General features: G+C 43.9%; 1 protein-coding gene across 1 annotated transcript; it reads right to left on the bottom strand.

Annotated features, from left to right (window-relative positions):
• Positions 1-1,019: 1,019 nt before the first annotated feature.
• LOC119186523 (uncharacterized) lies at positions 1,020-23,933 on the bottom strand. Its single transcript, XM_037435075.2, has 8 exons — positions 23,804-23,933; positions 22,210-22,419; positions 21,921-21,989; positions 21,556-21,640; positions 16,859-16,959; positions 15,471-15,541; positions 5,218-5,276; positions 1,020-1,274 (listed from the first exon to the last, which is right to left on the bottom strand). Exons 1-8 carry the CDS (start codon positions 23,822-23,824, stop codon positions 1,192-1,194), a joined length of 699 nt encoding a protein of 232 aa, XP_037290972.2. The 5' UTR covers positions 23,825-23,933; the 3' UTR covers positions 1,020-1,191.
• Positions 23,934-24,636: the final 703 nt, after the last annotated feature.

Genomic DNA, 24,636 nt, shown 5'->3' on the forward strand with positions numbered 1-24,636 from the left:
CTACTGGCTAAGTAGCTCCTTAGTCTCTGCAGTGCTCCAACCAACTTGTGAAATGGAGTACAGATACAGTATACGTGATCATAGCGCTCACACAGCGAAGAAAAGAAAAAATGACAAGGATAATGTGCTACCTGTCCCAGTTTCTTCTTGTCTACATTACACAAGTGCTATGGTCCCATAGTTGTATATACATAAAAATAGCTGTCAGCCCATCGACTGCCACAGTGCTTGTTGGCAGAAAGAAATGCCAGTCACAACTTGTGTGTTGCTGTACACAGCTGCCATAACCGAGATAGCGCGGTGGCCCAGTGCTTATGGTACATGCGGTACATGGCTGGGGACCAGAAAAACATGGGATTGTTCCCGGTAATGGCAGTCTCATTGCGATGGTGGCAAAATGCAGGAGTCCTACGTAATGTGTGATTTCTGCACACTTTAAAGAACTCCAGTTGGTCAAAATTATCTGGAGCCCTCCACTGTGGCCTCTTTTGAGCCTTAGTCATTTGGAATGTTCAAACACCATAAACCAACATATGATTTCCCTTGCTTTAATCGTCAGGCAACTAATCTGTGTGACATTAAAGTGAGGCCTAACAATTCTTGGTCAGATTTTGAAGCATAGCTGTCAAAACAGTATGACTAGAGTCAAAAAAGAAACTTTGGTGCAAACAAAAAGAAATGTAAATTAAAGTGAGTTAACGAGATAAGTTGCAACAAGTATGGCAGTGTAACAAAATAAGTTGCTTTACATGTTACAGCATCAACAAGAACTACAATTTCCAAAGAGAGTCAACCATATAAAGAATCCTTCCAAAACACAGTATACCATAAAACAGTGAGAGAGAAAGAATAAGAAGGTAGTGGTGAAGGTTGGGAGGTGCCATATGTGCACACAGGCTCTCCAACTTGCACAGAGGGGTCAAGAGAAAACAGGAGGAGGAGGAAGGAAGTGAACATTGCGATTGCGCACATCAAGACACAATGAAAGACAACAATGAAAGATGACAATCCCATAAACATACCAGTCCCAACACCTTTGTTCCATATTACAATCTGAGAGCTTTCAAGTGACTAGGAATGATTTATATGTGCCCCGAAGACACACTCCAGAAATTTTTAGTAAACAAAAAAAAAGCAGCATACAAGTTTTCATGGCACTCGAGGCATCGCCACTGTCACTTGTATAACAGCTCAGCTTGTTTTTGACTTGGTCTCGTCTTGTGGAGCATCACCAGAGCCACTTGGTGCCTTCTTTTCCTCCTTCTCCAAGAACACTGTCGGACACACATAACATAGCAAAAATGTTGGCAAGCCTGAGTTTGGCAAGAAATGATACCTTTACAAGGACACTAAAACGCTCTTCAGAATTTAGGGCAAATAAAATGTAATGGCAATATTTGAGCAAAACTAACATTTCACCTGGTGAACATACTTGCATGTAATACATGCAGTTATGCATACATAACAGTACTGTGCCTTTCATCATGTGCCTTTCACCATCCTACAATGTCAAGGAACAGTATTTCCTGTCACGAGTGTCTCAGGTCATATGCACATTAAATTTGGTTGTAGAGAAAAAGAAATATGCCATTTTTATGTAACACACAGTGCTCCAGTACAGGCACCACAATTAATGAAGCTTGCACCCATAGCCAGCTTGCGGCATCACGCCTGGCTAACCACTAGATTGTAAAGCAGTGCTCACAACTATTCAGAGACACTGCCCAAGCAGCAGCTGTCATTATCTGGCTACACATGTGCTTACTAGCATAACACGCTCCTTTTATTAGGTCAACAGGATAAACTAGTGTTGTGTGAGTACTTCTGAAGATCAGCAAAACTAACAACTATGAAAGGACCAGAACAGGTTCCGACTTTTCTTTTACACCCCCCAAACAAGCTTGGTAATTCGTAGGGTAGACCGCAGCGATCACCTTTTCTGAATATTACAGAGCTGCACGCCGCACACAGCTTCCATTTCGAAAAAGAATTCCCGCGCTCCTTTCCTATGCCTGACCAATCTCCTTGCATGCGCAGTGACAACAACTCGGCGATCAACGGTGCGATGCAGCACATAAGCTTGTCGATTGGTCTAAACCAGGTCTCAACAAACAGTAGTGAAGTCGATGACGGTTCCTGTTCCCACCCACAGCTACAATAGAGCTATTCAATCATACAAGTTGCGAAACTCCCCATAGGCTCCATGCATCGAAATCAGGACACTTCACTGACCCAGTCTTTGGGAGTGAGCAGATTGTCGCGCCAGATGTTGATAGGCACACCCACTATTAAGAGCATTGTTTGTGCTTTGTGTAGCTGCTCCCAGATGGCGTGGCAGTGTGCTCCCAAAAAATTTAACACCAGAAATATCGGGCCAAATTCATGCGTGGGTTTTGGAACATAGTTCTGCTGCAAATCGTTGTCAGCTGCAAATCGAGTGACTGGGCTACGGAGAAGCATTGGCACCGGGTAAACGGAAAACAACCATGTATCGCAGCAAATGGAAGTGTGTTGTGATTGAGTTCGCTGATGACGTCAATCGCTGACGTCTTGTCACAGTGCCAAAGTGGGCGGAGTCACAACGACGGGCCACGCCTTCCCATCCTCTGAAGAAGAAGGGTGGCGAGACCGCGCGAAAATTTGAAACCAGCTGAGCGCGATGTTTTAGCCCCTTTAACTTCCTTAATATAGCACGTATTTGCAAAAGTCTTGCGGCAGCATGTTCACGAAGTGAAAGTGCACATATTTCTCTTTACAACAATTTTAGGACCTTGGGATGTTTACTGGCCCTTTAAAGATATTATATCTTACAGGCTGTTTTACAAGTTTGGTTGGTGTAGCTAGTGAGCCTTCTAAATAGCCGTAGTTCTGACTCCAAATCTGTCTCTGTGAGTTAAGCTACATTGTGGTCACCAGGACTACACAATAGAGGAGCCAACCATATCGCAAAAAAAGCAAAAGCCTGTCATCTGTGGGTGGGAATGCCTGACTGGCATTTACTTATTTTTACAACAGGCTGTACATTATATGTATATCCAGCTGTCCTTGCTTTAACATTGTACAGCTGCCTGTGAGAATAGGCAAAAGTCATCAAGGCAAATCTGTGCCTCATCTGCAAATATTTTCCAAGCATCGGGTTTCTGAAAGTTAGTTGTGAGTCAATGCATCTACAATAAAATTGAAAAAGGTGCATGGCACTATATACTTCCTCGGCTGTCAACGCAACATGCCTTAAAGTCCAGGCCATAGAACAGATAATTATTCTTGAACAGGCGGGGTCACTGGCGCCAATGCTTCAACAGGTGGCCTAGTTTTCATTATGACGGGAGTTGTTGAATCGAAAAAGAGAAGACTACTTGTTGAAGTATGAGCCCAAGCAACACCAGCGGCTCAAATATATACATATTGTCACACATGCTTTTTTCGTAATAAGTTTTATACTACAGGCCCATTGCACTTGAAGACACTGCCTAGTGCAAACCGCAGCAGAATATCTGGGAGCATTCCACATTATTTTGGGATCCTGTGTTAGGCTTGAGCATGCAAATGCAAATAGATGAGCTTATTCTCGAACAAATGCAACCATCAGCAATAACACTCGGATGTTCAATGCCACATGTTTGAATGCCGGCGTGCTTTGCCTTCGATCAGATTATCGACTATTGCCGCTCTGTTCACTGCTATCAATCTACAGCGTGTATTGCTTGTAGTGCAACATTTCGTTTTTTTTTTTTCGGGCACAGGTTTACTCAAATAAAATGTAAAATCTTGAAAATGCTGACTGCTGCCTTAGTGGACGTTATGACCTCGTGACGAATCTTCAAGCTTGAATTTTCTCCTGAAGCCGTGCTTGTTTGGAGGCCCATAAATAGTACTGCGGACACATGTATGTATGCGCAGAGACAGGACAAAAAAGTGACAAATATGCGCACGACTGCCCTATTGTTTTGATTAGCAAGTGTCCCTAATGTGGTTTTTTATAATGCCCTGCCAACAAGCACCACCACAGAACACCAGACAAGTGATAAAACACCAACCTGTTCTGTATTCACTCTAAAAAACCAGGAGTGTGCAAATATTCAAAATTTTGAATACAAATGGCATATTTTCCTTCTTTAAGAAACTTTATAAGAAACATACACATTTGAATATATCTGAGCATTTGGCCACGGCTGACCACGCAGAAAAGAGGCAAATATTCAGACAAACCGGAAGAGAATATTCAAACAATCAACTATGAGAGCAAAAAATGTTCATCTCTGCAGTGAAACATCACTTTGAACCATATTAACGTATTACAATCCAAATGTACCTGTGGTGAATTCCTCACAAGAACGAGCCCAAAGTATTCGCAGTTACAGTAGATCATCCAATAACTACCAGTTGTTTTGTGCTGTGATCACGATTAACTGCTCCCCATAACTTGCTGTGTAAGCAATTTTGCAGTGCCTCAGTGTCTGCAAAAGGCCATTGGTCTACACAGGGAACACAAAGAAAGGCCTAGCAATAATATCGACGTTGATGCCAGTGACTAGAGCGATACCGTTAAAGATAGTCACCTCAAACTATGAATAATGTGATGATAACCACCTAAAAACTCACAAGTACGATGTACCCTATAATGATTAAAACATTTAGCTATCTACTCGATGGTGTATGTAGCACACCACTATTGTAAGTACAGTGTAAGTGTTTAACCCGTTCCCTGCTGAAGACAGTTTGGACTTGTCCACAATGAAGCAAGCATTTGGGAGCGCCATGTTACCCTATTTCATTTTGCCGTGTTCTCTCTAACTTCCAACAGATTGCATACAAATATTTAAACACACGCTCAAAAGATGCATTATAGTTGAGAAAGGACTTGATTCTGGACACCTACAATAAAAAATCGTGTCCTCCTGACTTTTATAATCCTGAAATTTATACTACTGACTTCAGTAAGATAGCACCATTTCAGAGAAGACAAATGCTATACAGGGAAACATGAAAAGCTGTATCGTTCTTACAAGGTCGTAATAAGTATAGTAAAGCTAAGAGTCGTAGAACTGCACTCATGAATAATCTGCTGCTACACCAGATGATGTAGATATACTTCAATCAAATTAAAGATGAAGATGTGTTTTTATGCAATCTCATGCATGCCCAACCCTGATAACTTTGTGCAAATTCAAAGCCTGAAACAACATTTGATTAAGAAAAACAGCATTAAGTATTTACTTCCAAAGATGTCTGGTGGTGGTTCCAACAGGCTTTTTCGTTGACTCTGCAGTGTGTGCCTGTTTTAAAGAGAAAAAAAAAAAACAAGCAAAGATTACCTATAGAGAAATTTGCCAAAACAAACAAGTAAATGTTCAGAAAGCCTGCTAAAAGTTGACAGAAGCTACTTTCATAACTTCAATTTTTGAGAATACGTCAGCCTTGTTTCATGAAACTTGCAGTGGGCACTCGGATATAGTCACTGATGGAATTGTCAGCAAAGCACAATGAATGGAAATAATTCCTACGTTCTTCTTTTCTACTTCATAGATTGCACAAATATCAGAGTTGCCAGTTCCACTTATAATCAGTGGATTTGGGCTCATTTTATTGAGGAGTTGCTTATAGAATTTTCCAGTTGCTTTTCAATATTTTTTGGGGTGTATTTGCATTTTCCCAGCAGATATAGCAATTTTATTGATAATCACAATTAACAATTATGCATTTGTCACTTTTTAATAGCACTGTTACGGGGGTTTATTGATGTACACAGCAACCGGGAAGATAGCAGCAGCAGCAGCAGGCAAAGCGTAGCCAGGGAGCGAACAGCCGAGCAAGCCAGGCGATGGCGATGTGCTTCCACATTTGTCTATCTTCTTCCTCACAATAACACCCGGTATCGAAAAGTAGCTATCCTGGCGATCTAAAGAGAGATCAGAGGGTCATAATATGGCTTGAGATGGTTAATGTGGACTGTTTCTCACCCCCGACGACGAAGGTCGGAAGATGGCGTAACAAGTTCAGCCACATAATTAATAGGAGAGCTCTGCGCAACCACATGGTAGGGTCCGTGATACTTCGGAATAAGCTTAGACGAAAGGCCGGGAGCACTAACTGGTGGGACCCAAATCCACACGAGAGAGTCGACGGTGAAAGGGTCAGCAGGAATGTCGGAGTTGTGACGCTGTTTTTGGCGACACTGTTGGTTGCAGGTGAAAGAACGGGCCAACTGTCAGTATTTCTTGGTGTGGTGAGCCACCGCAGACACAGGATGGTAGTCGTCACAGTCTGGACGATATGGTAAAATCGTATCAATGGTGCTAGTGGGTTCACGCTACGTATAGAAAGAAGAATGGTGAGAATCCAGTGGTGGCTTGGGAGGCGGTGCTGTAGGCGAATGGGACAAACTGAAGAACAAGATCCCAATTGCAGTGGTCTGACGCAACGTACATCGACAACATGTCACCCAGAGTGCGGGTAAATCGTTCCGTTAATCCGTTTGTCTGTGGGTGATATGTGGTAGTGGTACGGTGAATAATTCTGCATATGGATAGGAGTGATTGCAACACATCTAAGAGAAATACACGGCCCCGATCACTGAGCAATTCACGAGGGGCGCATGGCGGGGAACAAAGCTGCGTAGAATAAACGAGGAAACGTCTTTGGCTGTTGCGACAGGCGATGCAGCAGTTTCGGCGTATCTTGTCAAGTGATCCACGGCGACGACAATCCAGGGGTTGCCAGCGCCAGTGCATGGGAGAGGCCTGTACAAGTCAATGCCGAAGCGATCAAATGGGTGGGCTGGGCAGGAAAGCGGCTGGAGAGGTGCTGTGGAGAAATGCGAGGCTGGTTTGCGTTGTTGGCAGGCGAGGCATGAATGAACGTATTGGCAGACGAAGCTGTACATTCCGCGCCAATAATAGCGTAGGCGAAGGCGTGTGTAGGTCTTGAACACGCCATCGTGGCCACACTGAGGGTCATTGTGGAAAGCGGAGCACAGATCGCGACGAAGATGGCGGAGCACGACCAATAACTATGTTCGGCCATCATTGTGGTAGTTACGGCGGTATAAAAGGCCATCGTGGTTAGTGTAATGTTGCATCTGGCGGCGTAGCACTCGTGAAGCCTGGGTGTTCATGGGGCTTGACAAAAAGTTTAGAATTGTGGCGATCCATGGGTCATTTCGTTGCTCCAACGCCATGTCCAAGATGTCAAGTGGCAAAATACCGTGATTGTGACTAGATGTGTTGGCGTCTCAAATGAGTGGGAAGCATGACAGGGTGTCAGCATCAGAGTGTTATTGGCCAGAACGATATACGACACGGATGTCGTATTCCTGGAGTCCGAGGGCCCACCGAGTGAGGCGACCTGACGGGTTCTTGAGGTTTGACAACCAGCACAGAGCGTGGTGATCTGTTACGGCGTCAAAAGGACGACCGTAAAGATAGTGGTGAAACTTATGTAGAGCCCATATGATGGCCAGGCACTCTTTTTCGGTTACGGTGCAATTCGTCTCAGGATTTGTGAGTACACGACTGGCATATGCAACCACGTATTCGGTGTTGGCATCGTCACGTTGTGCGAGCACACTACCAAGGCGGACACCACTAGCATCAGTGTGAATTTCTGTGCGTGCGCTTGGAGCTAAGTGAAGCAAAATTGGCGGAGACGTAAGCAGGCGTCGAAGTGTCGTAAATGCATCGTCACAAGCTTCTGACCAGGTAGATAGTTCATTGTCACCTTGGAGAAGTGCATTGAGAGGTGCAGTGACAGTATCGAAATTTCGAACGAAGCGCCGAAAATAAGAGCATAGGCCAATGAAGGTGCGCAGTGTTTTCAGGTTAGTAGGCTTCAGGAACTCGGATACGTCGCGAAGTTTAGCAGGATCAGGAAGAATTCCTTCTTTGAAGACGACGTGGCTTAGTATAGTTAGTTTTCTAGCGTCAAATAGGCACTTTTTCAAGTTAAGCTGGAGACCGACATTTTGAACACAGGTCAAAACATGATGCAACCGTTGTAGATGGGGCGGAAAATCTGGCGCGAAGACGACAATATCATCTAAATAGCAGAGGCAAGTGTGTCACTTCAAGCCATGTAAGATGCCGTCCAACATGCGTTTAAATGTGGCAGGCGCGTTATAGAAACCAAATGGCATTACAGTGAATTCGTACAATCCATCTGGTGTTACAAACGCGGTTTTCCAGCGGTCAGTCTCAGCCATGGGCACCTGCCAGTAGCCAGAGCGGAGATCCAAGGAAGAAAAGAACTCCCCTCCTTGCAAGCAGTCGAGTGCGTCATCAATTTGTGGCAACGGGTACACATCCTTTTGGGTAATCTTGTTAAGCCGGCGATAATCGACGCAAAATTGTATTGTGAAACCTTTCTTCTGAACAAGGACGACAGGTGGAAGGCCCAGAGACTGTTGGAAGGTTGAATGACACCGCGTTTAAGCACGCCATTCACCTGGTCATCAATAAGGCGCCTTTCACTCGCCGATACTCCGTAGGGACGCTGTCGAATGGGCGCATGGATTCCGGTGTCGATAGTATGCGAAACAGTCGTTGTGCGCCCGAGTGCACTTGCTTAGCAGTCAAAAGAGGAAGAGAAATCATCGAGCAAGCGAAGAAGTTGGCCTCGTTGTGTCGTCGTAAGGCCATTGGCTAAATCTGGTGTGAAAGATCGCGGTAGTGGCCGAAAAGTTGATGTCTCGAGGGTGGCCATATCAGTGGGGTCGTTCATGGTGTCGAATATCGAAGATGACCCCAGCGGCTCGGCTTTGCCGAAAGTTTCCCGGCGGCGCAAAGTGATTGGCTCAGGCGATGGATTGGTGATGTACATCACACAGGCGCCTGAATGAACTCGAAAACGGCAAATGGCAATGGCAGTGATTGGCCGCGAAATAGAAGTGCAGACGGTGCGAAAAGCACTGAGTTGCCGCCTTCAGAGTCACAAGAGATGGAGACAAGAACAATAGACTGGGCAGGCACAATGGTGTCGTCACAAACTGTGATTTTGCGACATGTGTCCTTGTCATTGATGACGCCTGTCGAAAATGGGAACTCGAGTTCACCACAGGCGCAAGTGATGATCGCACGATGTGTAGAGAGGAAACCCCACCCTAATATGACGTCGTGAGAACAAGATGGCAGCACAATGAATTCGATCACATAGAGAAGATCCTGGATGACGACACGGGCTGTGCAGGCACCGGATGGCTCGACATGCAGCGCGTTGGCTGTACAAAGGGATAATTTAGAAACAGGCGTCGTGACTTTTTCGATATGGCGGCAAATGCGGGCATCAATTGCTGAAAGGACATCGCCGGTGTCGACAAGGGATAGCGTCTATGTTCCTTCTATAGTGACTTCAATAAGGTTTTGGGGAGAGATTTGAGGCCTTATGCATTTCACCGGAACCGAAATTTTCGCCTCCTGAATTGCGCTACTTAGTTTTCCTGCCGCACAGGGCTCCGCCGTCGGTGCATGAGAGAAAGGGAGCGGCGGTGAGGAGAAGGTGAACGGCGAGAGGAGGGTGGGGTCTGGGAGGTAGGATCAGATTCGTAGTTGTCTGAATAACTGCGGCGGGGTTGACGTGGCGTACACGTGACCCATGGTGGACGCACACTGTTGAAGATAGGTGGTGCACGAAAGCGACAGTAATGGGCCACATGTCCAACAAGGCCACAATGAAAACAAATAGGACAGTTGTCTTGTGTGCACCAAGGGTCGTTGGTTCGTGCGTACTGTACGACTGGGCAGGCAGGCTGCGATACTGGCGGGCGAATAGGCGGACTACGTGGGCTGTGTAACCTTGCATTACAGGCCTGGAAGCGACTGCGGCGTACGTCAGGGGAGCAGCAGTCGGAGCCTGATGGAGCGAAGGCGAGACTTCTTCGGCGACCTGGTCCCTGATGATGTTTTGGAGAGGGGGCGCCAACGGGGATTTCGATTGGTCGTGAACAAGTGGCATCAGCAAAAGCTGGCGAACGACCTCTTCACGAACGAAACCCTTAATCTGTAGCAGCAGAGATGAGTTGTCAGGAGCAACAACCAATCCCGACATTGAATTCGTCTGTAGATGAGAGTGGCGCGTGACTGTGCGTTGTTTGCGCAGCTCATCAAAACTTTGGCAAAGACTGACAAGTTCAGACACTGTGGATGGGTTCTTTGCCAGCAGCATCTGAAAGGGAGCGAACAGTCTTCAATCCCTTTCAAGATATGCCTGATCTTATCGGCATCGGCCATTGCAACATCAAGGCGGTTAGACAGGTCAACAACATCTTCAATGTAGCTGGAAAATGTTTCACCATTCTGCTGCGCGCGGCCACGCAACCGTTGCTCGGCTCAAAGCTTGCAAACAGCGGGGCGCCCGAATACTTCTGTCACGCGTGTTTCCAAAGCAGCCCACGTTGGGAAGTCACATAGGTGGTTTCGATGCCACACGCTGGCGACGCCGCTCAAATAAAATTACACATAGTTGAGCTTTGCGGCGTCATCCCAGCGGTTGATGACGCTTACCCATTCGTATTCAGTGAGCCAATATTCAACACCCTCCTCTTCTGTATCGCTTAAGATTGGTGGGTCGCGTTGACGCTATGGGCCAGGGCAGACCAAAGTGGGCACCACGACAGCAGGTTGTTGCTGCGGTTGATTTGGTACTTCATCCGGCATTGCAGAGGCTAGCTTGAGCTTCCAGCTGCGAAGTTCCAGGTTGTCGCTACCCAGCAGCTCCACCACTTGTTACGGGGGTTTATTGAGGTACACAGCGACCGGGAAGATAGCAGCAGCAGCAGGTAAAGCGTAGCCAGGGAGCGAACACCCGAGCGAGCCAGGTGATGGCAATGCGCTTCCGCATGTGTCTATCTTCTTCCTCACAGCACGTTAGTCAATGACTGGTATTTGAGTGTTGAAGTCAAACATATGCGGGCAATGAACAAGTAACGTTAATTATACACTAGAACACGTGCATTCAACCCCATGGACACTATCCTGGAGAAAATGTTAAAAAGTAAATACTACTTGCTTTCGTTCATTGCTGTGCGTATTCTAACTGTACAAAATAATGAAACAGATTATCTCAACTCCCCTTTGTGCTTTAGTAAAATTTCAGAACTATTAAATGGGTAAATTCAATAAATTTCCACTTATTTTGGGCTTTTCGTTACGATTATTGGCTTGTTAGCTCGGCAGCATCTGCCAGCTTTGACTGATAACAGCAGAAGTGAGAGAGAAAGGCAAAAGAGATCCAGAGAGGTTGCCTACGATTTGCTACCCTACATGACAGAAGGTGGAAGGGGAGGGAAAGAAGAGAAAAATGAAGAAGGAATGACAGAACAACTTAAATGCACACACACATCAACATTCAGCATAGATACCTAGGAGGTCACAAAACTAGAGATGCTTTAGAGTCCCACTCATCATTAACATCCAATTCGTACATCGTTTAAACTTAATCTCCCCCCTATGGGGATTCTGTAATTTTAATCAAATGCAGAAAGAAGTATATGCAATTCTAAGTATCTCTATTTGGAAACCATGCACCTGTAAACACATGAAGGCAACAGAACTACTCTTACTTTAACTTAACGTTCATGTAAATAACCAGTAGTTAATGTATTGGCAAAAACTTGATAAATATGACCGAACACTTATTTTAACACTAAGCATACCATTTATCCCAGGCTTTCACTACTGCATAAGTATAGTGAGCAGGCAATGCTCAGGTGTTGTCACTGAAGGCTTGTTTATAGCCCAGCATTGCTTGAGTGCCAGGGAGTGCAAGTTGAAGTCTGCCAGGTCAAATGTGCTATGTATACTGCCTGGTGACATTATCTTATTAAGCAAGTTGCTAAGTCCTCTCGAATGGGCAAACAAACTATGGTCATCACAAGCAAGTCAGTGAGCCAAACTATATAGCTTTCCTCTAAATTTAATGTACCTTGTGTCTACGCTTACAAGCGAGTGAGTGTCGATGTTTAATTCTATGTCAGTACGCTTGTGTCAACAACTAATTTTTGGTTCAAGGAGAATTCAAAGCAAACAATAGTTAGGTAGAATAATCAGGTAGCACGTACAACATATTGCCGCCTGGTGTTATGAGCCAGCAAGCCGTGGCCAGCCAAAAAGCGCAAAAATGACAAAGTGTGTTGGCTCTTTGTTCACGATACACATTCGTGCCTTTCTGCTTCGCTGTTCCTGTCTTGTCTCTACGGCCCCTAGTGCGTGACAAACAGATGGAGGTGCGGGGTATCGATCCCCGCACCTCTCCGCATAGCAAGAACTCGAGCGTTGTATCGGTAGTCACTCCTGTGCACTGCGCCAGCAGAAGAATCCGGGGCCGATCCCTTGAGTTTGGACTTCTCCCAGACAACATGGGAAGACTTCAAATGCCGGCTTCTTGGGACATATGCTAGCCCTGACTGTTGGGAGAGACCTGAGCGCGATCTCCAGTCCCGCATACAAATGCCGAACCATCCCTACCGACACCAACACAACCACTATGAACGGCACAACGCCGCTTCATTGCACCTTACTGACACCGCGAATGCTGAATCTCTTTCATGGCACAGCACCTGAGGATGTCAAAGATTGGCTCATTCACTACGAGTTTTCTGCCATGCACAACCAGTGGTGGGACTATGCAAACATCGGCTCCTCCATTTCAAGCATTTGCATAGCGCACGTGTGTGGTAAGAGAACCGGGTAGGTATCCTAACATCATGAGAAGTCTTAAAACGCTGGCTTCTTGGGACGCATGCCAGCCCTGACCGTCGGGAGAGAACTGAGCGCGATCACCAGTCCCGCACATAAATGCCGAATGAAAGGGTTGCGCTGTATGTCAAGAACATGACACGTCTTTTCCACCAAGCTGACCACGGCATGCCAGAAGAAAAGAAGGTACAGTACTTCATGCGCGGGGTGAAAGATCAGCTTTTTAATGGGCTTGCGCGCAGTCCGCCCAAGACTGTGTCAGAATTTCTCACAAAAGCCTTCACTGTCGAAAGCACTCTAAGGCACTGGGCCCCGCTATGCGAACGGCATGTCAACGCTTCAACCACGAATTACTCGAGAGCTTTTGGTTGCCAAAGGAATTTCTTCCGAGAGCTCATACACTCAGTGATCCGCGAAGAACTTCAGAAGCTGTCCACGCCCTTGCAGACCCACGATCTTCTCAATGTTCGGCATTCTGCGAGATGAAGTCCAGCATGCTTTAAGAGAACGCCTTTCATGCGGGATTACCAACAACCCAGTGACTTAATCCACATGTAGTATCCTCAAGCTTTGCGGCAGCCGTTTACACTTACAATTACGCATCCGACCATGGCCCCAGCCATGCTGCAGACGGTCCAAGTAGCCCCATATTACAACGCACCTTGTCTGGCCTAGCGGAAATCAGACGTTTGGTGTGCGCCAGATCGACATCCCCTCCAATTCCACAGTGGCGAAGCTGGGCACGTGTACCGACAGTGCTTTTACCGACAACTTGGACCACCCCGATTTGTGGCGAACTCACTGCCACCCAGGTTTGGTCAGCGGCCCCCTGAAATTGAAGGTTATGTGGCTCAGCAGAGCAGACCTTCGTCACCCTTGTGCCAGTAACTCTCCTTATCACCGCGGCGATTTTCTCTGACAACACACCAGCTGGTTCCGCAAAGTTTTCATTAGACATTCCAGTGCTGCTCGACGGTCGCAAAGCCAGTGCTTCAGTGAACATGAGTGCGGATTTTTCTATAATAAGTGAAAAACAGGCCGCCCTCCTTAACAAAGTGACGATGCCTTGGAACCTCAGGCCAATACATGCTGCTGGCCCACTTGGCCTTTGCACGACACAAACACAGATTCACGGTTCTACCTTTGTTGTCAGCTTGAGCATTCTTCGTCAGTGTTCTCGAGACCTTAACAATGGCATGGACTTGAGGGAGCACGGTGCTATCATCCACATTTGACAATGCCTCAACATGTTCTCAACAAAAAGCGCCACACCAGAGCATGATCCCAGCCACGATCGAGTACTACATCAATCCTCCAGCCACTGGACGTAGTGCTCAATAAACCCTTCAAAGATCGCATGCGCGAGCTCTACAATGAGTGGATGCTGGGCAACAATCCCAAGATCCCCCGCTGACCGCCTACAACGTCCACCGCTCGCGACCCTTTGTGGCCGAGTGTCGTCAGCTTGGTAATCTCTCTTGGAAGAAATGGTGCACAGGTCTTTCCGCAAATGCTGCATCGGCAACACATTGGATGGAATGGAGAACGATGCACTCTGGGATGTAACTAGTGGGAAACAGACGTCGTCGGACTGAAGTTCCAATGATCTGAGTGACAGCACTTAGTGGCCTTCTGGCATTTAACTACATAAGATTAGTGTCAAAATAAAAAAAAATTGTCACCACAGTAGAGCTGGTTGTGTGGGTATTTATCAAAGCAAGGGTGCGCTGCAATACATAAAAATTTCATTTTCAGATATTCAAAGTTGGGGGGCGACATATATTCCGGTTTTTGGGTACATTGATGACTCTGCTCTGTGTGTGACAAGTACTTTGTTAAATGTGCGATGGGTTCAGTCTATGAGATACTGCTGAATTGAGGTAAAGTTATATCGGCCAAACTGGCCGATACATCAATGACGACTTGGAACATGCCCTTTTGTAAAAGAATGGTGCAATGTCATATTCACTTTTAGCATTAGAGTTTGTTGGTAAATGGCGAGTATCGTACCAACGAGAGTATATTGAATTTTTTAGATTTATCCAAAAATACAGAGCCCTGGTTATGGTTGAAGAATCACTGGGAGTAGTCTCTAAATGTATTCCTTTTACTTAAGTACTGACAACTGCCTTCTCTATCGGCCCTCTCTCACTTTGCTGGCGTCCGTCACCATTTCCTTCCTAACTTGAAGATTTACAAAGCTATGTATGTCAGAGTGCATTAGCCATGCAACTTTCAGCGAACAAAACACTAACACGACATGCTTTTGTCCTCCCGCCGATTACCCAAAATTAGTGAGGGAGGAATGCGTTTCACCGAGTGCTGCAAAGGCATTAGGAGAACATGCCTACCGAAGACAAGCGCAGCCAATGAGAACTGTCTGTGGTTCTTCAATGGTTGTTAGTACTTAAGAAAGAAGAGGTAAAAATATGAGGAGATGTCCCTACCAGTGGTGAGCCTAGGTAAATCATCTGTCAGAGAGGGCAGCAACAAGCTATTGTGGCAAAGCCACTACGGGCAACTGCTTGTGCTACCAGTGAATGAAATGCGAATTGTGATGGGAAGTAGCAAAAGTCCACACTGGGCCTCCTGCATTAATATTCAATTTATAGGCAGAATAATCTTAGTTTGCACATGTTAAACTCCATAATTATTTCTGCATTCAGCTCATGATGATATGAGGAACATGTTAATTTTACCTGCAGTACAAATCTGTGGCTAACATTTGCTGCAGGGCCCTTCAAAAAGATTTCTATGTGAGGCACTGGCAAGTAATCTGCTTACTTGTGAAAGCGGGCAAGAGCGTAGCAGACCATTGATGCCCCCATTACGACAAGCGTCATCCACAGGGGATTCTAAAAGAAAAATAGGAACACGATTACAAACACCTCTAGGATCAGTCGTGCAGGGGCTGTCAGTAGCCCATGACATCAGGGCACAGTTTAAGGATAACTACGGTGAACATCTGTCATGCCACGCCACTTCATCTTTCTGTATTGCAGTGTTTACACAAACTGGGTGCAGTTAGGTGAAGAAATTCAATGGAAAGTTCATTCAATAACATAGTGAAAGTGGTAAATGGTTTATGGGACTTAATGTCCCAAATTGACTCGAACTGTGAAAGACGTCATAGTGGAGTGCTCCGGATGTTTCGACTACGTGATATTATTTACGGTGCACTGACATCATGCGGTACGTGGTCCTCTAGTACATCACCTCTGTCGAAACATATATGTACTGAACTCACAGTACTGAACTCAAGTCAGCAGCGGAGCACTGTAACCACTGAACCACCGTGGCAACTTCACAATGAAGAAGTACATTTCATGGGAGGTCCTTAGCACCATGATGCGGTCAAATGTTATCAGATATTATGGATGGGATAATCGTGTCTGTTGTTACACAGGCAGATAAAGAAGGCCCAAGGAGCCTATAGCCAAGCAGTGAGCGAACACTTTATCTGGTATAATGAATGGTAATCTAGTCACTTTCAGAAGCAAGCAGAACAAGGGGGCTATCAACGAATGGAGAAACAAGAGAATGAACTGACATGAAGCTTATATAGCATATTGTGCATAGGAGCCATGTGTATATCATGGTATATCATGTGTCCTACAAAACTACGCAGTATAGAAAAGGGAGAGACAGAGGAATGGGCGGGTATAAGTGCAATACTTTGAGTTCAGTTTGCTTACAACGAAGTTACATTTACGATATTGTTTTGAAATACGAAGCATTTCTGGGGTGAAAGGTAAATTGAGCACGTCTACCTAGCTATTAATCTACATGTCTATCTAGCCGCCTACGTGTTCTTCCAGACTTTGCTGATCTTCATTATGCCAAGTTCGAACTGCGCAACTAAACACAAACAAAGTGTGTGCATGTGTGTTCGTGCATGAGCATGCTCTACTTTGTTGCACGTGCATGCACACACACTAACACACATTCACGCGCACACGCACACACACAGAGAGCGCTGCACGTATGTGTGCATGTTTTACCCTGTTCGCGTTCAGTCATGCTGTCAAACTTAGCATAATAAGCCAATTAGCCTGCCAACACACTTTGGCTGATTTTCAATAACTGGCTGAAGATGTTCATGATGTTATAAAGTTATGTTGCTTTTGTAAATGCAATACTTAAGTAGCTGACGAAAAATGCAAATTACTTACCACAAGAAAGGGTTGTTCTCGGATGCCGACATCAAAGACAACAAGAAGCACACCTAGAACAAAGCCTGTTGCAGCTCCCATCCAGGGAATTTGATTGTCCACTGTTGAAAAATATACATACGTTACATTAAATTTTAAGGGGAGATGCGGGTCAAAAAACGCGAGTTTTTTTTTCTCAAAATTACCGATTTTTTATTTTCGCCTCTTCTGATAAGATTAGTACCTCTACTGTTATGAAAAAAGCAATACAGGCCGAGATTTAACTGGAAATGCTTTAAAATTGCATCTAAAGAGCACAAGGTGCCTGTTAAAAGGTCGAAAGTGCGCAGTCTTCGAGCACCTTGCCACCGATAATGCGCCGCCCCTAGCCATTGTTGATCGCACGAGTCGAAGAGTCGAGCATCACTCTTCAAATACCAATAGTTTCTCTCGCTGATGCAGCACAAGAAATAATAAGAAGAAGCACTCTTCTGCGTGTTTTTCGAGCGCCGCGACTGGATTATCACATGGTACGAATCGGGGACCGTCATTGGCCGCTGCGCGCCTGTAAGTGCTGTGGAACCTATTTGCAGGGTCCATGTCTTGTCAAGCAGCGCAGCTGAACAATGCTTTTCTCGTGTAATTATCTCTCTTATGAATGAAAAAAGCATAGCTCGTAAGTGAAAGCCATTGTGCGGCGAGCTCTGTAGGAATAGGCTACGAGCAGCTGGTCCGATTTGCGGCAGCTGTTGGCTTGCAAAAACCAATGCATCAAAAGTCATTCACACCCGTCAGCCAGAAAGTTCGTGATGCAGCAATGGATGACGTCAGTGCCAATCTTGAGAGGTCGAAAGAGCTCGCAGTGAGAGAACTTACAGGGACGACATTGCCATTATGTACGACGGTATGTGGCACAAGCATGGCTGCAAAATGGCATGACACTGGACTTAGTTTGGATTTCGCAGTCTTGTCGAACTTCTTCCTAGCTTGCAGTCAGTACAAGGCTTTGCCAGATGGAGCGGAAGTTTGGCAAGCGTTTTATGGCCTTGTCTGTGAGCAAAATGTCTGTGAGGAGTCGACTCGAAAAAGCCGAGAGGGACAAACTCACGGTGCTGGCGTAATTTAGTCGCAGTGGCCACTACAAGAAGGATTGTTCTTTTTGGTGTGCGAATTTCATCTGATTTAATATCTTTCATAAATAAAAACTCAATTTTAACTTTAAAACTCGTTTTTCTCAAAACACAAATTTTGCCATTTTTCCTATGTGCCCCTCCATTTTTGGGCACTTCTAGTGCTCGGATCTTCAAGAGATTTCGCCAAACTTTTTTTCAAAGTACGACAAATGCAATTATCTAGTTTAAATTTCAATATTTTATTGTATGATAAAAAATTTTATGTATACCTTTACTAGGGTAGGTAAAATATGGACTTTTTACGTCTATTTTTTTTCACGTGTATTACATATTTTGTATGTGCTTCCTATTTAGTTAGTTGCACTATACACTTTATTTGAAGCATTATGAGCTATGAATGGTAAAAAATTGCAGAAGTTCAGGGATGAAAAGAGGGGGGCAAAAGGGTTAAGGTTTTCACTTTGTCATGTCGCAGAGCTAAACGTAACTTGTCAGAAAACTAATTATATATTTGAAATCAGCATAAAAAGTTCCATAAACAGCTTAAGTTTTATTGCTCTAGGGTGAATATTAAAAAAGAAAATGTCTTCGAGTAGCATCTCCTCTTAATGCTTGCATGTGCTTTCACATCCTGCCGATAAGCAACACAACTATTGTACAAGGTGTTATATTCGTACAATATGCATTTTTATTAAAGATGGTTAGGGTTAAGGCAATAAGGCATCAATCAATATCATAAGTAAACTATACAGTAAAGTGAAACTACTTCGGCAAGTGAAAAAAAAAAAAAACTTGCAAGTTTTTGTTAATTACTTTTTTAAGGTAACTTCAGCAGCAGCAACATTTGCCACTTTGATATGCTGTTCACTGTGCAAAGCTGACAGTTGCCTTACTGTCATTGTATCTTTATATAAATCTGTATTGCCTAAACAAAGAAAGACACACTCTTTAGTTTGCTTCACAAAGAACCAGAAGTAGTAAAAAACACAGTGATATGCATTTCATGTGCACACCTTGCCTTCAGAAGGCTAGCTGCAACAGCAATATGGACACATTTCACGGGCTGTTGGCAAAAGGCTTTTATCGAACAGGCAAAAACATGATGCCAGGACTTGTAGTGAACAATCTAAACCAAGAAATGTGACTTGTGCACCCTACACAAGCTGCACAAGTAGTTGTGTTTGATTTAAAATGGAGCCAACACCACCGGAAACTGAACTAGCAACCCCGTGCTCAGCAGTGGTTTGCCATGGCTGCTAGGTGACTGCAGCTATGGCACCAGATAGATGCTATTCAATCTATTCAACCCAAAAGGAACTTTTCAATGTATTCGTTATAAGAATAGAACATTTGGTTACAGCAGAGCCATTAATACAACTGTGCACATCTCCCCTCTTTCCCCACAAATCATTATGAATTTATTATCATACCCAGCACAATCTATCTTCAGAAGGCCTGGCTCACATTGAGGTGCTATTATGCCTTTAAAATTTTGCCAATTTTCCATTTCCTGTCTTAACTAGTAGCAAAGATGTGCATTGATGTATTGTTCTTTCATTCTCCTTTTTGTAGTCCTGACACAATACATCTTGATAAAACTCAGTAGTTTGCCGAGTTCATTTGGCCGTTCCTGAGACCAACACCTGTAAACACTTCTTGTTTCTGTTAATGCCATTCCAGAAATAACGTATGTAGCACACTCAAACCTCATTATAACAAAGTTGTATCTTAAACGAAAATAAGTTTGTTATATGCAAATATTCGTTATAAAGTTTATTCCTAGCACTAAATTTCTTGCAAGACTATCGTTCATTTATTTCATTATAGCTAATATTTTGTTATATCCAGGTTCGTTATATCGAGATTTGAGTGTACTACTATATACTACACACGTTTCCTTACAGTCATAGGCGTATCAGCCAGGACGAACGAGGGGGGTGCTAGCCCCCCCACTGAGAAAAGTGGGGGGGGGGGCTAGGCCCCCCTCTTTTGACAGTGCTTATTGTTGGCTGCACGTTAGGGAAACGAACAACTAAGACGATATTTTTGTTCACCACAGTAATCACTCAGTTACATTGTTACGATGAAGTGAAATTTTTCCGAGGGAATGTTACAATATAGTGATTTTTCCAGCGTGTCTGGTGTGACGATTTTCCTTGAATATTCTTTGTGGTGCGGTTAACCTATGCGACGCTTTCCCGCTTTGTGCTCTGGCATTTAATTCCAGGCTAGCACTGAACAGGGGCCCTCTATCATTACATCAATTGTTTATGCTTGTATTCTGCGGTGACTGGCTGATGCAGTTATCGATTGGAACAAACAAAACATTTTTTGAACAGTTTAAATTATTGAAAAATTATTCAGGAAAATGAGAGAGCTTCAGGAAAATCATTTTCTTTCGTCGAAAAGCAATAGCATCATGGCTGCTCTCAGACCATGATTGTGACGAATATTTTTAAATGTTTTAGTTTTACCGTAGTTTCCGATCAACCTGATTCGCCTTGCGTATCGTATTTTGGAGCGATGTTGGCAGCTTGCAAGGTGGCGATGAATAAATCAGTGGACTCAAGCATAGAGGGATATATATATATATATATATATATATATATATATATATATATATATATATATATTGCTACGTGCCAGTGCATGGAGCTGAAGAAGAGAAAGCAGATAGACTGGCACGAGCTAATCTGTGTGGCTGGCGTTGCTCGCCTAACCGGCTGTAAATACAGTCTCCTTCCCATAACATATATATATATATATATATATATATATATATATATATATATATATATATATATATATATATATATATATATATCCTGTTGACGAGTGAGGTTGGCTTGCCCCCCAACTCACGAAAGAGTTGGTACTTGGTACACCACTGGTTACAGTTATGACTAAATGAAATATCCAGCAGTTTTTTTTTTCTCTAAGCATAACTCATCAGCATTCTCTTTCTCCTCCACTACTGAGGATGGAGAAAATACAGATACACAAACGCTGCTGAAGAAAGTGTTTGCTGAGCTCACAAAGAGCACTTCTGAAAATGATAGTTCCAGTGACATTCCTTGTTGCTAAGGCGACTTTACAGGCTATTAATACTATTATAACAAGTGGAAATAAAGCAGCTCGACCAAAAAAATGTAAGAAATTGATAAATGAAAACTTTTTAGTAGTATGAACCACTAAATTTGTTCACAGCACCTGAATGCAATGTGTGCCCAGTTTAATATCAAATTTTAAGGTTATTGCGTACAGCATATCCATAAGATTAACGGACTGCTTTTAAATTCCTGCATCATATTTCACTGCAGCTTTAATGGACGAAGAAAAAACTTTATTTAAAGTGATACGTAGCATGAACAAACAAATTTGTTCACAGTACTCATATGCAACATCTGGCCACTTCAATATGAAATTTCGCACTAATTGTACACAGTACTATATTCATAGCCCTGCTTTTGAATCTTTCCATCATATTTCACTGTAGCTGAACATTTGTCAGGACAGTTAAAAAGAAATTAGGAGGCTGAAACTGTGTTTTTGTGCGTCGCACTCAAGACCAGTGACCATTCTTACCTCTGATCTGCTTTTCCAACTCCCGCTTTGCCTTCCTCAACTGGTCCAATACCTTGGGTTCATCAGCTCCGAACTGCAATGATTTCTGAAGGAAGACAGGAATACAGCATTGGTGACTGGGCATATCCTGGGCAATGCAAGACCTCAGAAAACTCGGCGTTGAAATTATGGCGACATACAAACAGTGACGCTATGTGGCTCTTAAGTATTGATGAGTATGTATCGATGTGAATTCATGTGGACTCTACTGCAAAGAATAAACATGACCATGCTGTAAAGGCACACCAAAGGCCAATCATAGTGTGCTTGCTCATACACGATTCAGTGAGGATGAGTGATATATGCTTCCTATTTTGTATACTTACGCGAAAAGACTCCATCGCTTCTTCGTAGTGCTCGGCCTTAAACTCCACTTCTGCCTTGCGGTAATAACCCTACACAGTGATACGGTTGGAACAAGAAAAAAAAGGTTATATGCTTTTCTGATCGCTGGTGACCGTAGCTTGCAATAATTTTAAACTAACGTACATTGGAACATTTAGGACGCACATAAAATGACATTGTTACAGTGCAGTGACCCTTAACATATAATAAATTTTAGCTGTGCACGAGTTTAAGTGAAAGAACACACACTTCAAGTTAACGATGACCCACCTTAGCCCATTCTGGGCTGAGTCGGATGGTTTCTTTGGCGTCTTCGTAAGCCAAGTAAAACTGGTCCATTTTCAGAAAGGCCATTGAGCGATTGCTGTAGAGAATGCTGTTTTCTTGATCATTTGAGATGGCCTCTGTGTAGTGCAAGATGGCCTCTGCAAACTTCTCTTCCTTAAGGCACTGGTTGCCCTTCTCTTTGAGCTCTTCAGACTGTGAGGGAAGAAAGTTGTAAAATAAAAAGGTGGTTGGCTTTACTTCACGAATCAGTGGCAACATCACAGAAAAGAAACTCAGACAAGAAAGTTAGCAGCATTATGCACAACTAGACGAAACGAGCAAGTTGGGGCCTTTAAAGCAGCAGATTATAAAAGAATCAGACAGCAAATAAAAAACACTCTTAGCTTACCGAACAATTTGTTGTGAATACACACTGGAATAGACCAGATAGGTCTACAGACATTCAACTAAATTGTTTTCAGCACATCACCCAATTATAGCTGTTTTCAAGAATGCGAACACAGAGACAGCGCAGCATGGGCAAACAAACTATCTCACAGCACTATCTAAAAATAAAAATACAGTCTTCAAGAAAGAAATTGAAGGCGCATTGAGCTAAGCGACAAACAACAAATTGCCCAACGTTCTGCAAAAGACATGTTTTCTTGGTGACGCATAGTGTATACAGTCAGTGGCAAATGTTCCAAGATACTTCTGCCGATTCCTTTTAGCCCAAAAGTGTTTCACTTTAGCACAACACTGACAATGAAATCATTAGCATACTCCCATTTGCACAATTTCATAAAAAAAAATAAAGTACCGCAAACCAATGACATTTCGAGAATGTTATTCAGAAAAAGCTAAATGTGGTTGATCAAATAGGTCTGCAAGCAAAGAAGCGAAAACAAAATATTCACATGGGCAGCAATTTCGTTTCTTCAGCAAGTGCGTCATACTGATCGAATTTTTTTTGTTAGGACACTTATGTGTGTAGGGAGAAGAATGCTCTGCGAACCATCTTATTGAACTTTTGCTGGTCGACATGTCTGCTCTTTCCCTTAAACATGTGATAAAGTAAAACAAATAGGAGATGCCATATCTAAAATGGAAAGAAAGCGAAACACGTCCTACACAACATGGACGTTCCAACAAAATACGACTCCGCCTTGAACAGCGTGAATAAAAGCGGCACGCATCAATTTCAAAATAAAAATAAGCGGAAGTTCGACTTCACATCGTGTCGGTTGCAGCGGAACATTAAATGCAGCTGGCGACAAAGAAGGCACGGGAAAGCTGCCACACGCGCTTCACAAATGCAGGCGCGGCACTGAGACGTAAAATATAATATATACATGATTTTATTCGAACGATTGTCGCGAAAGCACCACAGTAAATGAGCGGCCTTCAAAAATATTTGTTGTGGAGCACGCAGAAAAAGAAAAATGATGATGCCGGACACTCATTCAGAGTACACTTGCACGATTTTCAACTGTACGAATTAATACCTATGTATAACACCTTAGTATTGCATCCGGTACACGATTACTGACGCAGTTCCACTATTCCGGGCAAAGCCATAAAAAGTTTGAGGCTATACCTTGCTTGGGGATCCCTTCATCGTGCTGGAACCTGCAGGAGGCTTGCTTGAACGATGCCGACAGATAGATACAACCGATTCGAGAACCAGCTATGACTTCGGAATGTGCCGACTTTGATTTCTGCTTTGGCTACCAATTACAACCGAAAGCGAAACTAGCGCTAGCGTTGTTGCTGGCGTTAGGGTGGCTGATTGGGCGAAAATGCTGATTGGGAAAGAAAGGTGCAGATAGTCAAATGTTTATATATTTTTTTCATACTGCGTAAACCACCGAAATGCTCACTGATCCGTGTACAGGACTAATGCGCAGCAACAACTAGAGTAATCAACCAACATGGGAGGCAACGTTGATTGGAAGCACAGGCTAGGCCAGTTATGGATTCGTGGTTCCAACGGTAATACTGTTTAGTGTGGTCAGTACCTCTTTCTAAAACATATATGGGCAACGGATTTATCTAAAGAAACACAATATCTTAGTTCAAAGTCTGACACAAACGCGGAAGGTGGGGTACGATAAGGAGGGCCTACAAGTTGTGCGCATATAGCTGTATGAAAGAAGGTAAACCTGAATGTAACGCGAATATTTACTTGTACAAAGTCGCATGGTAAAGTTACAACGTAATATTGTCAGTGAAGATGGTTTGACTTTGAAATGCAGGGCACACGGCGTGGAAACGGTTGCAGGCGTTTATTTCAACAGCTTCGAAGCAATTGGCAGTGCTACACTTGACTCCCTGATTGCTTACATGCTGAGGCGATCTGGTGAGCTTGTGTGGACACTTAGTGATCACGGCAGACTCCAGACCAGCTGGACATCACTGACACTCTTCCCG

This window comes from Rhipicephalus microplus, chromosome 1 (assembly GCF_043290135.1).
Source record: "Rhipicephalus microplus isolate Deutch F79 chromosome 1, USDA_Rmic, whole genome shotgun sequence".
NCBI classification, from domain to species: Eukaryota; Metazoa; Arthropoda; class Arachnida; order Ixodida; family Ixodidae; genus Rhipicephalus; species Rhipicephalus microplus.

What these genes read in the sequence shown, in the direction of transcription:
- LOC119186523 (XM_037435075.2), bottom strand. Translation starts at nt 23,824, where the DNA reads ATGAAGGGATCCCCAAGCAAG. An exon ending in AAGCGATGGAGTCTTTTCGC is followed by an intron (nt 21,641 to 21,920) that starts GTAAGTATACAA and finishes GTCTTCCTTCAG; the next exon opens with AAATCATTGCAGTTCGGAGC. An exon ending in GTTGGAAAAGCAGATCAGAG is followed by an intron (nt 16,960 to 21,555) that starts GTAAGAATGGTC and finishes ATTTTTCAACAG; the next exon opens with TGGACAATCAAATTCCCTGG.